This window comes from Solea senegalensis, linkage group LG21 (genome assembly GCF_019176455.1).
Source record: "Solea senegalensis isolate Sse05_10M linkage group LG21, IFAPA_SoseM_1, whole genome shotgun sequence".
NCBI classification, from domain to species: domain Eukaryota; kingdom Metazoa; phylum Chordata; class Actinopteri; order Pleuronectiformes; family Soleidae; genus Solea; species Solea senegalensis.
In genome coordinates, this window is record NC_058040.1 from 2,922,938 (window position 1) to 2,939,180 (window position 16,243).

General features: G+C 39.7%; 1 protein-coding gene across 1 annotated transcript; it reads left to right on the plus strand.

Annotated features, from left to right (window-relative positions):
- The first annotated feature begins 2,693 nt into the window (after positions 1-2,693).
- LOC122758733 (SEC14-like protein 2) lies at positions 2,694-13,530 on the plus strand. Its single transcript, XM_044013032.1, has 12 exons — positions 2,694-2,794; positions 4,396-4,471; positions 6,370-6,413; positions 7,884-7,946; positions 8,129-8,317; positions 8,670-8,765; positions 8,860-8,920; positions 9,013-9,096; positions 9,814-9,920; positions 10,014-10,153; positions 10,683-10,849; positions 11,016-13,530. Exons 1-12 carry the CDS (start codon positions 2,741-2,743, stop codon positions 11,153-11,155), a joined length of 1,221 nt encoding a protein of 406 aa, XP_043868967.1. The 5' UTR covers positions 2,694-2,740; the 3' UTR covers positions 11,156-13,530.
- Positions 13,531-16,243: the final 2,713 nt, after the last annotated feature.

Below are 16,243 nucleotides of genomic sequence, written 5' to 3' on the forward strand. Positions count from 1 at the left end.
TAATGCAAATTTACAACAACATCAACTTTCTGATTTATTATATTGATCATTCCTTGACATAACACAGGTGAATGTGACCCTTGTAACCCTCTGGTCAGCAGGGACGTCTGTCCATGTAGATGTCCTTGTCTTATCAGTAGGTTCAGACAGAGCAGGCGAAAGTTCAATGTGAATATTTGTTTTGTCTTTTTTTTTTTGTGACCGACTCCGAACTTCATCTCTAGAGAGCAGAGTTGACGATTTCCCGGGCTAAGAAAGTGAGTGTGTTAAAGCTGCGCTTTTAAAGCTTTTGTTGTTATTCTGCCTCTGTCTGGTCTTTGTGAGCAGAAGCGATGGAGTCTTCCAGTTTGAAAGGTGAAGCTCAGGTCGTCGGGTGGAAGTAGCAGTTAGCCACCAGGGGGCGTCTATGGAAAATCAGCTTCTTGGGTTTTTTTTTTTTGAGTCATCTTCAATTGAACGTGACAATGTTGTAAATGATGTTTCCGTAAAACAATCGTCCACCGTCTGAGTCAAAGCTTCACTCTGAGGGTTCTTATTACGATCTGAAGACTACGTCCATGTTTATTCTACGGTCCGTGGTAAACAGCGAAGGAAGCGTTTATAACAACTTGCTGTTAGAATTCACTCGACACTGAGAAACACGGAGACGCTAAAGAGTCGCGTGGAGCTGATCGACTTCATCGAAACTCTAACTCTAACTCATTTGTTTGTATGTTTATAAAGTTATGCGCCGTTATTTTGAATTTTACCATTACAGTCCAGGGCCCTTTTTTTTGATTATTATTATTATTGTTATTATTGTTGTTGTTTTAATGTTGATTTTCATTCTCACTGTATTCACTTGATCATGGTAAAAATGTCTCCTGTCCCTCTGATAGACAAAATTCAGCTTTTGTTTTCATGAGACGCTCTTTTAAAAACATGGGCAAACTGAATGATTCAGTTCACAAGATGTTTCTTTAGGGTTCAGATTTGTTTTTCAGGGCAGTGATCTTTTCGGTAGGCAAATACATGACTCTTATTTTCTCTATTGATGATTAGAAAAAGCAACTTTCCTTCATATTAGAATAAGAAAGACTTTTATGCTTCATGATTGTTTATGAAACGTTTGTTCTGTGTAAATCATCTATTTATTCATAAGCACCAGCTTTATTTTTTTGGTGAACCTGGTATCTGGGTCCTGATCAGTCTTCTGAGGAGCTTGTGTATTTAAAGAATAAAATAAATTTTATGAAAAAAAAAATAAATGTAAATGTACGTGTGTTTTTGTTTGCATGGAGTTTGCATGTTCTCCCCGTGTGTGTGTGTGTGTGTTGGTTTTCTCCAGGTTCTCTGGCTTCCTCCCACAAACACCATACTGGAAAAGATGTGAGTCACACTTTTTTTTTTTTTTTTGCGTAGAATTTCACAAAAATATTTATTGCACTCATGAACAAAAGATCAGAAACATTCAATTAGGCTTTCAAGTAAAGTGCCAAACAGTAATGGCGGCTTGTTTGTTACTAAAGATGTACTTCCTGTTGCCAGTTGGTGGCGCATGACTAGATTTGCAGATTAGAAAAAAAAGATAAAAGAATAATAGACGGGGCATTGTCTATCCTGCCTCATCATCCTTTGATGCAGCATCTTCATCAAAAGAAGGCGGAGTCTGTCTGAGGGGGAATGCTAGCAAAATGTAAGAATGTGTTATTAAAGTATAATTCTACTGTTAAAGTGTAATTGGATCGCCCTAAAACTTGGTCACGTGGTGATTTAATCATGTCTTGGTGTTAGTGTTAAAAGTGCACGAAGAGTAAGTGAAAGAAAAAAGAATAATCCAAATGGATAATCTGCATTTTCCCTCTTTGTTCTGCTAATAAGAATTGAGCGTCATTTAAATTGTCTAGTTATTTTACAGACATTTACTCTCTGAACGATCAGCAGTGTTTATTATTTTTATTTTCAAACAAAACGTTGGTCACCTCATTGTCAATTCTAGCAAGAGTTTGACATTTTAAGAGTAAAGCCAGAATTCAGAGATTAAAGTCAGTTCTGAGATTAAAGTCAGAATTTAAGTAAAGAATTCTGAGATTAAATTCAGAATTCTTAGATTAAAGTCAGAATTCTGAGATTAAAGTCAGAATTTAAATCAGAATTCTTAGATTAAAGTCAGAATTCTGAGATTAAAGTCAGAATTTAAATCAGAATTCTTAGATTAAAGTCGGAATTCTGAGATTAAAGTCAGTATTACAATTCTTAGATTAAAGTCGGAATTCTTAGATTAAAGTCAGAATTCTGAGATTAAAGTCAGAATTTAAATCAGAATTCTGATTTAAATTCTCACTTTAATCTAATTTTTTGTGAGGATAAGCAAAGTTAAAAAAAAAAATTCTTAAAAAGATTTGTAACAAAAAACAAAAAAAAAGATCTTTGAAATCATCAGCTGGTGGGCCAGTTTTGGACCACGGGCCAACACTTGAAAAAAGAAGCATTTCTCCTTTCAAGATGAACCAAACTCTATTGTGAGTTTAATGACGTGATATAACAAAAACATTCATATAAAGTTTGAGTTAATGCTGTGACGTGTTTTTCTCTGGCTAAGCTGATTCACGGGGCCACGCGGTGTCAATAGCCTTCAGCTCAAAGTCCAAGTGTGTGTGTGTAGGGGCGGAGTGGAGTGGGAGTGGGGGGTGTTTTCTCCTCTTACATCCATTTGCCTCCAGTGCGACTCATTTCCAGCCCGGGACACATCAGCTGAGACATGAGTGGACGAGTGGGAGACCTGAGCCCCACACAGGCTGACATCTTAGCAGAGGTAAGAAAGTGATTCATGTGTTCACACGGGTTTGAGATGATGTGTGAGGTGAGATGTGAGAGTGGTTTGTTGCTTTTGTTGTGGTTTCGCTCAGAGTGAAAACTGTGTGTGTGTGTGTGTGTGTGTGTGTGTCCATAGTTACACACACACACAGAGTTTTCACTGCTCTCTCTCACACACACTCAAACATTGTTTCCACACAAATGAGAGATATTTGCACTTAAAACGGTTCCTTTGCTGCCTCTTTGGTGATGTTTGCTGTGCTCTGTGCTCGGCTGCTCTTCATCTCACTGCTGACACACATTAAACACATTCATCAACAGTAAACCGGTTAAACCAGAGCTTTCATTGGGTCTCACCCAAAACATCTAATGCTGCAGATAAACTAATCAGAAGAAGGAAAGGTGTGTGTGTGTTTTGTTTTGTTTTTTGTTTGTAACTTTTGATACATAAAAGTACACGTTTAGTTTTACCATTCATTTTCATCTAAAACAAAAAAAAGTCCATTTGAAACGTTCCCTTAATTATTAGGTAAAAGTGGACACTCCTAACTATAACAATGTTGTAGTTTTGCTATTTATTTTCATCCAAAACACGTAATCACTGAATCTTTTTTTCCTCAGCTTTTATTTATATGAAAGTGACATAAAATAAGCTTAAAGTGGACACGAGAGGTTTGTAAACACACGACGTGGAGAAACTGAGATGAGACGACTTTAGCTCCTCTCAGAAACTCTGATGCTATTAATAACACGTACTGTATGTCATGTATACGTCTAAATATAAAATATAAAGCAGGGCCTTCTAATTTCACACATGCTTATCTGTGCAGAAGATTTTTTAAAGCCATAATAATCTGACTCACACTACAATATACAGCAGAGTAGAAGGTGTTGAAGGTCACGATAATCTCATTATTGATACAAAAGATCCCGGGTGTGTAAATCTGAATCGTTTGCTGGAAACTGTTTCCAGCAAAGTCATGAAACAGATCATCACAAAATTATCAGAACTGCACAGAAGAGTATTAAAAATAAAGCAGCATGAATTTTGAGATTAAAATCAAAATTTAATCAGAATTCTGAGATTAAGGTCAGAATTCTGAGATTAAAGTCAGAATTTAAATCAGAATTCTGAGATTAAAGTCAGAATTTAAATCAGAAGTCTGAGAGGAAGGAATTCTGACTTTAATCTCAAAAGTCTGACTTTAATCTTAAAAGTCTGACTTTAATCTCAAAAATGACTTTAATCACAGTTGCCTCCGTCGGTCATAATATAAAACAAATCACTTCCTGTGTGCAGTTATACAATCGTCTTTGTGTGAACTTGTTTGAAAATAGTTTAAAAGTCACGTACTGCAGCTTTAACGGCCACTTATCTTTATAATGTTTTATTATGAACGTGATCTTTTTCCAAGTTTAATATAAACGGACAACAAAGGCATTCATTAAATAATAACTGCATCAGATCACGTGACCTTAATCAGACTTTTCAATCAGACTTATTAATAAAACTGAATCAGATGAAATATGGTGGCCTCTTTTCTTTTTTCCCTCTATCTCTGGTTTTTAACTTTCTGTTTCTTCTGACTCTCCCTCCAGTTTCGGGGGAGGATCCAGGACGTCCTCCCTAACCTGCCCGCACAGCATGACCATTACCTGCTACGCTGGCTCAGAGGTGACGCACACACACACACACACACACACACTGCTGATGAACCATCAGTGACTCCGTGCTTTTACTCTGAAACTTTTCCTGTCGTCACGTCCACTGTGTGTGACACTTTTGATGAAGTGAACCACAGAAACTTGGAAACACGCCGGTCGACTTTGACCGGAAACAAACAAACAAACAAACAAACAAACAAACAAAAGAAAACAAAGGCTGTCACTGGTCAACATGGTTCACATGTCTGTGGGAGTTGATGCCTCAGGCTCTCTCTCTCTCTCTCACACACACACACACACACACACACACACACACACACACACACACACACACAAACAAACAAACCTGTTCCCATGTGTTTTAACTGGAGTCAGTTTCAGTTTCAGACTGTTTGTCATCACACATTTTCATCCTACTCAGCATTTTTTACCCAGACACTTAAAAACACTGATTCCCAGGTGCTCATTTTATTGTGAAAGGAAGTGGTTTGCACGTCACATATTTTGAGGCTGAGTCAAAGTTATGATTCATTTCATATCACGTTTTTAGTCGTGATATGAAATAGTGATAATTATGCAGAAGTCACAAAAATAGAGCGTTTTTTTTTTCACTTTGAACTTTTCATTTCCAAATTTCACATATTCAATGCTATTTTAAACATTTCGAGTACTTTTTGCTCAGGTGTGTTTATATAGTTGGTGAAAATGATTGCCGAGGTTGTGCTGAAAGACACTCTATATTGCGTGTTCTCTGTATATACTGTACGTTTAAACATAGTAATGGAAAAAAAGCAGCCAAAATCCTCTGTGTTGCTGTGGATTGATGCTTTGCAGTGAATGTGAAGGTGCACACAAAAATGTTTTCCCAGTTGAACCACGACTGAATGTTTGTATTCAAAGGGTTTTAAATGCACAGTGATCCTCGGCCTTCACGTTTAAACCCTAATCACAGTGTAATCGTAGACACAAACGTAACAATCAGGTTGCGCTCCTATTTCCTCTTCTCAAACATCTGACAGTTTTAGGTTTAATTCTCAAGCTTCTCATGGTTCAGTCCTCTCATATTCACCTCACAGCGCTGTGGTCATGAAAAGAGTATTTAGTGACTTTATTCACCAGGTTTTAACACTTTCTTTTATCACAAATTTGAGAAAACAATGGATCTGGATCTTCTCACTTAACAGAATCGACAACTTCAACATCGCCATGAGTTAATGCCACAAAAAATAAATATATGGAGATGTAAATTAAATTGGATTAAATATAAACATACAGCTGTTTCTTATCTAAATGACCTTGTGCCTGCTAATTAGTTTGATTTTTGAATTTGTGTGAAATATAAGGTGGAGAGAAAGAGAGTGAGAGAAATGGAGGATTTGATTTGACAGAATTATAATCACAGGTTTAATTCCGAATTTTGATGGAGATGGGTAATTCGAGGTTAGAAAAATATAAAATGTCCACGAAAAGTTTGATTGGATAAGCACCTCTTGTCTCCACCCGCCCCTGCGCTGCCGCTGTACCCACACAAGCGCTCCCTCAGTCAGGTCTGATAGTTTTGCTTGACGGAGCCTGTTTTCAGATGAAGGACGCGGCAAACAAATAATGTTTGGTCTTTTCTGTTCATGACGAGCAAACAGAGGCAGAATAATAACATCAACAATAATGTAGAAAAATAAATCACCAAAAGTTTCACACTGCAGCTTTAAATCTGTGTGTGCTTAAATATTTGCATTGCCTGTTCACTTTGACCTTGAACGTGTCCTGACAACAACACGCTGAATGTCTTAAATGATGCAGCTCTCAGTGAAAGACGATGTGCTGTTGTCACACATCATCATGTTTCATGTTAATAACAAGTGAGTCTAAATCATGACCGTTCGTCTGTTTTTTGTTCCTTTTCTGCAGCTCGGAGCTTTAACGTCCACAAAGCTGAGGCCATGATCAGAAAGGTGAGCGCCGGGTTTCTGTTAAACATTAAATATGTTTCCCAACATCTGAGAACATTTACGTAAAATTCTATATCGATGTGGGACAGCGTGGTGTGTTCAAGGACACGGCTCACAGAGGGGAAGATTGGAGGTGTTTGCTTATGATTTTTTTTTTTGTTTGTTTAAGCAGATATGTACACATTTCTGAAGCCGTGCATTCATTCTGTAAATACTGATTATTAGTGCACAGTTGGGAGCGTATTCGAGGGTGGAGATAAAGTATAAGAGAGTCAAGGTGGAGATGGATTGGTCACGTGCAGAGGAGGGACAGTGATTGGACAGAAGATGTTGAAGATGGAAGGTTCATGGATGTTGTGAAGGAGGACACGAGGACAGTCGGTGTAACAGAAGAGGACACAAAGGACAGGACAAGATGGACCTCGTAAAGGGAGAAGCTGAAAGAAGACGTGCAGTACGAGGGTGGACAACGATGCTACGGTTGAGCTTGACCAAATGTGGTTTATTTTTTATCAGCGGTGGTGCAGCACATGGATGACCTTGGTATAGAAGGTCTCATCGTGATATTTCCTCTGCATGGACTGACTTCTCGTCTCTGACGCTAAACCAGCTGGATCTGCTGGATCTGCTTCAAAACATGCCAGGTTCTTCTGCCTGGTGAGCTTTTGATCAAACTGTGGCATCCACCGAGCAGAAACCTTCAACATGCCATGTTTGTTGTGTCCAGAATGTTCTCTGATTAATAGTCAAACATCTATCATCATGGTTCATCAATAGTACCTACTCAACGTGGGCGGAGTCATCTGTGCGGCTGCATGAAACTGCAGTTGTTTTCAGTGGAACTGAATCATTAGAATCAGTTCATTAAAAAGATGTGTTCAGTACTTCCTCCATGACTCTGACGTCTGACGTCTGGACTGAAATACAGACTCCTCTGTTAAATATTGAGATTTTACACATTTCCCTGGTAATTGTTAAGTCTTTCTAACTGACCTACAGTTCGGCATTGTTCGGCTTGATTCTTGTGTCAGATGTCGTGTTCATTACAACGAGCGTACACGGCTGCTGCAGCGTTTTATCTGCACAGAAACAGCTCGGAGAACTCAAGTGCTATTTTGGCTGAAAACTACGGCTGTGTTGTGTTGTGATATTTGCAGTGCCCTGACCTCTCAGGGCCACCGTAGAAAATGGTTCCCACGGTGATGTTATGACATCATGTTGTCCAAACATGATGTCATAATCCTGCCACCGTTGCCCTGACTTTCTTCATTCTGTCTCTGTTTCTGTGATTGTTTCTTATTTGGATCACTCTCTCTCTCTGACTCTTTGACTCTCTGACTCTCTGACTCTCTGTCTCTCTGTCTCTCTCTCTGTCTCTCCGTCTCTCTCTCGTCTCTCCGTCTGTCTCTCTGTCTCTTTGTCTCTCTGTCTCTCTGTCTCTCCGTCTCTCTCCGTCCCTCCATCTCTCTGCAGCATGTGGAGTTCAGGAGGCAGATGAACATAGACACCATCATATCTGACTATCAGCCACCAGAGGTGAACAACAACACACAACATGCTTATTAATAACACGAGACAAAGAAATGTTTGATTTACTTTGATTTATATCGTGATATATATCAATATCGATTGACATGAAAAGGTATATCATGATAAATTTTTTGTCCATATTGCCGAGCACTGGTGTCAGGTCATGATCTTCCTCTTCTTCCTGTCAGGTGATTGAGAAATACGTGTCCGGGGGAATGTGTGGCTACGACAGAGAGGGCAGCCCCATCTGGTATGATGTGATCGGCCCTCTGGATCCTAAAGGTCTGCTGCTGTCCGCCACCAAACAGGACTTTCTGAAAACCAAGATCAGACACACAGAGATGCTGCAGCGGGAGTGTCGGAGGCAGTCAGAGAAGGTCAGGACCTCTCCTTTCCTATCACCTCCCCTTGTCTCTTGTTTCCTCTCCTCTAATGTCGTTCTACCTCTCTTTCTCATCATCTGATGTCCTCTCCTTCTATCTTCTTATCTTGTGTTCTTGCTGTTGTTGCTTCTCTAGATCCTCCTCACACATCTCGTCCCCTCAGTTCTTCTTATTGCTTTTCCACTTCCCCTCAGACACCACAAGAGTTATATTTGGGCTGATAATATGGGTCCCAAGTGGGTTTGTGTATGGTTTCTATGATGGGGCCACCATGGAAACCATGGACAAACTGGTCCTCTTCCTCCTCAATTTTGAAAGAGTTCTTCAACTTCTTTGTCTTTGTCAGTTGGGGAAGAACATTGAAGCCATCACTCTGATCTACGACTGTGAAGGACTAGGACTGAAACACGTGTGGAAACCTGCGATTGAGACCTACGGAAAGGTTTGTCATAGATTCACACAGAGGTTAACACTGCATCATCATCATCATCATCATCATCATCATCATCAGTGTGGTGTCTTCCCCTCTCCTGCAGATCCTCACCATGTTTGAGGACAACTATCCCGAGGGGCTGAAACGAGTGTTTCTCATTAAAGGTACCTCAGTCCTCACTTCTGTGGCACATCATTTAAAGCTAGTCTTCATGTGTCCTCCTCATCGTCTCCTGGTTTTCTACCATTTGCTGCAGCTCCCAAAATGTTTCCAATGGCCTACAACCTAATCAAACACTTCCTGTGTGAGGAGACGCGGCGCAAGATCATCGTTTTAGGAGGTCAGTTTCCTGTTTTTCTTTTCTGGTGTCTTTTTCTTGGTGCTCTGCAGCAGCAATGACGTAAAAAAACCTGAAACAATATGGAGTTATTGCTATATTGTTATTATTATCATAGTTAAATTATCTTTTTTTTCAGCATATTAAAGGGATTGATCAGGTTTTTGTGGTATACAAGTGGTGGTTATATGAGCCGATGCGATACTATTGGTCTGTGTATTTCTTAATTTATTTAAGACAGAAATAATGTGTTTGAAATAGCACAAATGTGTTATTTTTTTGTCTGGAAAAATGAATGTGAAAATCAGATAGTGAGTTAATACAAACAAACAAATGTGTACTTCCTCCCTCACCCAATGAGAATCGATAAGGAATCAGATCGATAAGTAATATCGATAATGGAAGTGGAATCGTTAAATTCTTATCAATTCCCATCCTAGTCACAGGGGGTGCTGTGCCACTTTCAGCTGACATAGTTCTTATTTCAATCAGTCCTTTGTTTTTAAACCACACTTAAAAAACCCAAACTATCCCTTTAAGAGATAACTTAATTAGAAAATGATCGTTACAGACTCATACAATCAGCCTTTTTTCTTGGGGCCCCTTTAAGCTCAGGGCCCCAGTCAGTTCCCTGCTTTACCTGCTGCTACAGGCTCCATGTTTGACTCTACTTTCTTTTTTAACAACTCAGCGCTGACTGATCACATGTCACATCCGTAGGTAACTGGCAGGATGTGCTACGTCAACACATTGACCCCGAGCAGCTTCCTGTGGTGTACGGAGGCAAGCTGACAGATCCTGATGGCGACCCTCGCTGCACAACTATGGTGAGAGTGAGGAGAAGAAAACCGACTGGTTCCTGTCTCTCAATGGTGATGATCCAAATGAAGGGTTTTCTTGTGTGTGCACTGTGTTTGCAGATCAAATATGGCGGCACGGTGCCGAGATCCTACTATGTTCAGGACTCAGTGAAGGTTCAGTACGACACCAGCGTGACCATCAGTCGCGGCTCTGTCTTCCAGCTGGAGTGTGATGTTACTGCGCCATGCAGCCAACTGAGGTACAAAACATCAGGGTCTTGTATAAACTGCTGTCGAATTTGCAATGTGTTCTATTGTTTATTGATTCTTTTTATTTTGGGAGTTTGAACTAGTGACAAAATCCAGAAATTGTAAATAATGCAGTTTTTATGGAGAGGATATTGACACTATGAGTGATAAATATTCATAATCAGGAAATGTTATCATACTAAATACCATAAGCAGTGGAAACACTGTCATGTTGCTGTGCGTGTTTGTACCCATGTAAATAAGTAATATTTAATGGCGACATATTAGCTTTAATAATCAAATCCGTACTTTTATGAGATATTTATATTTGAGGCCAATCTCCAAGTGAAACCTCTATAAACCACTCCCACTGGTGTGTGCTCCACTTTCCAATATGATATTCATATGATCATATTGTGTATTTCAATGCATTTCTGTGTTACTGCGTCTTAAAACTAAATAACTACAGCGAAGATTTGATTTTCAGGTTGCAAAATGTTGGCTCAAAGAATCTCTGACCCCCTGTTTCTTTCCACGCAGGTGTCAGTTTGCCAGTGATGGAGCCGACATCGGGTTTGGCGTGTACAGGCGGACCAAAGAGGACAGTCAGAAAGTGACTGACATGCTGCAGGTGCTGCCCAGTGAACGCTACAATGCACACCTGGTCCCTGAGGACAGCTGGCTCACCTGCCCTGAGCCTGGAGTCTGTGAGTGTCCACCTATGACCTTGTAAACAAAAATCAAGTTCAAACTGAGGATTATCTCCCAATGTACACACAGTGTGGGTCAGTAAGGGTTTGTTGGGAAAGCATCCTGCAAAAAAATGGTGCTGGATTTAACCACTCTAAACCATCCCTCCTTCCCTCTTTGCAGACGTGCTGTGTTTTGATAACAGCTACAGCGTCCTTCAGTCCAAGAAGGTGAGCTACAAAGTCGAGGTCCTTCCTCCTCCTCCTCCTCTGGATGGACAGACGCAGGATCCACACAGCAGAGGAGACGACAGGCTGCAGTGACCGAGGCCTCGCGTGGAAACACAGATCACTGATCAGCGCTCTTGGCTCATGCTGTGTTCCATTTGCATCGGAACTTGGGAAGTGGGAGTGACGTAACCCAGAGTTCACTGCGTTCCAGTTTAGAAGTCCGGAATAAACGTGGACGCAGACGTATCTCAGGGTAGCCATTGTTAGCAATACTAGTCCATAGCAACATGTCTACAGTTAAAAAAAACAAACTTTACTGTGAAACAAATATGACAGAAGTGCTATTAATGATAAAAGCAGCAGGTTCCAACTTCTGCATTTAGCTTCTGAGCTAAGTTCTGTGGTCTGATTACAAATGGAGCGCACATTAGACCAGTTACAAACATTATTATACATGTGGTCCGCTGTACGTGAAGCCACACCTTGATTTTGTTATGTTTATAGTACCTAGTTTGTTTTTTGTTTTTTTACTACAAATGGAACGCACCAAGATGCTACATGTTGTTAGCTGTAGCTACCATGCTAACCCGAATGCTAGCGTCTGCTTGTCCAGGAGAAAAGAGTGTATGTAAGTTCACAAACTTCAATACTTCACTCACTCGAGCCCTTTTTCAAACGTGAACATTTCAAGTGTTTCTTTTCCAGTGGGAAACACACATGTGAGGGGGGGTTGTGTGATGTATAAGCATGAGCTGTCGCTGCACTGCTCTCATGACATCTGACTGGGGAGCTAGCGTATGGTTAGCACTCTGGTTGCCTTTGCAGCAAGAAGACACAGGTTCGAGACCCGGTCGGAACGAGGACCTTGAATGGAGTTTGAAGGTCCTAACATGCAGATTTGGGGATTAGGTTAATCGGACACTCTAAATTGACAGTTAGAGTGGATGGTTGGTAGTTTGTCTCTAAAAGTGTCCCTACAGCACAACCCTCAGGTGGAGGATAAACTGGTAGAAAATAGATGAAGCTGGCATGCGACGTTTTGGAAAATGTCCAGATTAACTTTTGCAAACATTTGTGTTCTCGCCTATAATTTCAGGAATATGTCTGGATTACAGTGCAGGTCTGAAAGGATCTCAAATTCTATGTCGGTGATGCATCTGGCTACGTTTTTGGCCGTGTGGCTTGTCTGAGCTTCGGTCAGATTCTTGCCTGCTCTGATTTAATCTAAAAAGAATAAAAAAATACACATTCAAACAGTAATTACAACATTCGATTATTATTGATTTTCTTAATATTAAAATTATATTCGACAGCCCTAGTGTCACTGTATAATAAATATTCTATTGGTTTCCCGCCACTTGCTAGTGATCCGCATATTTGATGTGGCAGAGATTTGTTTTTACACCAGTCCTTCCTGACAAAACCGTCCCATTCCTCTGGGCTTGGGTCCTGGCATTGAGAGTACACTGGACGTCGCCCCCCTGTGGCTGTGGTCAGTTTGAATTGGGTACTTTACTCAGGGCTACCTCAGCTCTTGACCTGTTGGGATTCGTACCAGCAACCGTCCAGTTACAAGCCAAGTTCCCTTTCCACTAGGCCCAGGAAATCCTACATATACCACCTTTAAAATCAAATCAGCTTCCTGATTGACTTGAGTGCACGTAAACAAATCACATGATGCTGACAAACCACAGATCGACCAAAACAGAAACGTTTCAGCTTTTGTTTCATTGCTCTCGAATCACAAATTTATTCCGTGCCGTGTTAGCACCAAATTAGCGCGCAGTGGAATAATAAAGACTTTGGGTTCAGATTGTAATTTACAGTTTTACCACATTTGCTTACAAGTATTTTTCTCTACATAGACGTCTTTTGTTATATAAACCGAAGCACTTCATGAACAATTCTTGTAGCGGAACACACACGGACAACCAATGTCATTATACTGACTGTGACGTAGCATCTGTTTATGCATATATGAGATATTTCATTTTAATAAATCTAATGACACAAACTGATATAGACATTCTGCAGTGTACTTTTCCACTAATGCAACAGAGAACAATCATAGTTTAACATACATACTGTAGAAAATGTCAGTATCATTTACTTTTTTTTAAAAAAATTCAATCGTTGTGCTTGCTTTAAACTTTTCTCCATTTGAGAATATTGTGAAAATGTGCATATTAAGATAAATGTAAATGTTTCAGAAATAATAAGTGATACACAGACTCTATTGTGCTACATTGTTTTGATCATGACACTGAGAAATGTCTGGTTTCTACTTCACTTAGGAGCTGTTATTTCCAGTATTTCCAGCACACACACACACACATTCTGGGCCAAATAAGGAGCAAAGTGATTGTGTAATAATGTTGCTCATAATGAAGGTTTTTATACTACAGTCCTAATGACAGACTTTATAGAACAAAAATGAATGCTGCTTTAATAAAGGCTGTTATTGTGTATTCATGTCTTTGCTTTCACTGCATCACACTCGCGACAACATCAGATGTTATGAGAATTCATTCACAAAGAAGCAAAGAATTATATGATATCATTCAATCACCACTGTGTGCAAGTGTCTCAATACTTACTTTTTCTTAAAGGGATAGTGTGAGTGTTGTTTTTCTTAAGTGAGGGTGTCAAAGGTCGTCAGTGTATACCATTCATTAGACGCGCTGCCTTGTAAAAAGTGAGAATGGAACATGATTTTTGCTTAATTTTGACAACATTTTTTGATTGTGAATCTGAATTACATTACAAATCTAACAGTCTTTTATTTCTTGTATTGTATATTAACATATTATGGTGTGCTGCATTAATTATATCATAATCATACTTAACCTTGTTCTTTCTCTCCCCAGTTTTGCTTGTGTATTTCCTTCCTTTCCTCTCTCTCTGTGTCCTCATCTTGCAGCTGCAGGATCCAGATCCAGTTTTGAGGTATAAACAGGACTTTCTGAAAACCAAGATCAGACACACAGAGATGCTGCAGCGGGAGTGTTGGAGGCAGTCAGAGAAGGTCAGGACCTCTCCTTTCCTACCACCTCCCCTTGTCTCTTGTTTCCTCTCCTCTAATGTCGTTCTACCTCTCTTTCTCGTCATCTGATGTCCTCTCCTTCTATCTTCTTATCTTGTGTTCTTGCTGTTGTTGCTTCTCTAGATCCTCCTCACACATCTCGTCCCCTCAGTTCTTCTTATTGCTTTTCCACTTCCCCTCAGACAGCACGTTCAACTTAGACACCACAAGAGTTATATTTAGGCTGATAATATGGGTCCCAAGCGAGTTTGTGTATGGTTTCTATGGTGGGGCCACCATGGAAACCATGGACAAACTGGTCCTCTTCCTCCTCAATTTTGAAAGAGTTCTTCAACTTCTTTTTCTTTGTCAGTTGGGGAAGAACATTGAAGCCATCACTCTGATCTACGACTGTGAAGGACTAGATCTAGGACTAGGACATATGTATACGTATATACATAAACAGTTTACCCAGTACATTGACATTTAAGCATTGCTGGAAGGAGCCGGAGATAGGGAGTCCATATTAATGCAGCTGTTATGATGTATCGTTGGCTTTGCTGGGAAGTTTTGGAGACGTTTAGCTGGAGGTGATGGGCTTTCATTCATGCAGATGTCAGAGAGACAATCTGAGATTGTGGTCGTCAGGTGGGAATGACAGATACAGCTGATGTGTGTATATGTATATGTATATATATATATGTATATATATATAAATGTATATATATATATATACATATTTACATATATATATACATATATATGTATATATATATATATATATACAGTATATATGATATACATACATACTTACAGTGCTGTGCAAAAGTATTTGCCCCCTTCCTGATTTTTTATCTTTTTGCACATTTGTCACACTTAAATGTTTCTGATTATCAAACAAATTTTGCAGAACATCAAACAAAATGCAGTTTTTAAGTGATGATTTTATTAATTAAGGAAGAAAAAAACTATCCAAACCTACATGGCCCTATGTGAAAGAGTAATTGCCCCCAAAACCTAATAACTGGTTGTGCCACCATTAGTGGCAACAACTGCAATTAAGCGTTTGTGATAACTGGCAATGAGTCTTTCACATCACTGTGGGGGAATATTGGCTCATTCTTCTTTGCAGAATTGTTTTAATTCAGCCATATTGCAGGGTTACTGAGCAGGAACCACCTTTTTAAGTTCATGCCACAGAATCTCAATTGGACTTAAGTCCGGATTTTGACTAGGCCACTCCAAAGTCTTCAGTTTGTTTTTCTTAAGCCATTCAGAGGTGGACTTGCTGGTGTGTTTCGGATCATTGTCCTGCTGCAGAACTCAAGTGCGCTTCAGCTTGAGGTCACAAACTGATGGCCACACATTCTCCTTCAGGATTCTTTGATAGAGAGCAGAATTCATGTTTCTCATTTGTTCCTGAATTTCTTTAGATCGCGGCTTGATGTCTTTACTGTTTTTACTTTGACTGACAGGTTCTATTTAAGTCATCTCTTGCATTTGCATTTAAACATGCAAAAAGGATAAGAACTCAGGGAGGGGGCATTCAGATTCCCCTTTTCACCAGTAGATGGTGCTGTAGACAAGGACAAGAGGGAAAGGCAGCATTGCATAACGGTAAGTCCGGGAATAACAGGATCTGATAATAAATAAATAAAGATGATCCCACCACATCAGAGACTAATTTAGAGACTCATTATCTAGAAATGTGAAACAATTCATCTTTTAAAGGTACAGTGTGTAGAATGTTGTTGGTGAAGTTAAATATCTCTTCACTCACTCTTCATGCCTCCAGGTGTGAAGGTGAGCCCATGGTCAAAACTCAGAAGAAAAGTCTGCTGACCCAACATGTTGTCATCTGTAGAGAACAGACAACACACTCTAAAGAGCTCATTCTGTGCTAATGAAACAACAGTTCATATATGTAATAAATACTTGAATAAATTAAATGATTTTCTTGCTGAATGCAAATGATCTTACACAGAGGATGATCTGAAAGTATGTGAAGCATCCCTCTAATAGCAATAGCAACGGTTATTCTGATTATTATTAGCCTGTTATTGTTGTTGTTGTTGTTGTTGTTGCTGTTTCCCAGCTGCAGAGCAGAGAGTCTGTCTCTGAGTCTAAATGCTGTGTTATGTCTCCATCCAGCATCCTGG

Excerpts from the sequence above, each read along its gene's own strand:
- LOC122758733 (XM_044013032.1), top strand. The coding sequence starts at position 2,741 with ATGAGTGGACGAGTGGGAGACCTGAGCCCCACACAGGCTGACATCTTA. Across the intron at positions 4,472-6,369 it reads CCTGCTACGCTGGCTCAGAG|CTCGGAGCTTTAACGTCCAC; the intron begins GTGACGCACACA and ends CCTTTTCTGCAG. Across the intron at positions 8,766-8,859 it reads CGATTGAGACCTACGGAAAG|ATCCTCACCATGTTTGAGGA; the intron begins GTTTGTCATAGA and ends CCTCTCCTGCAG.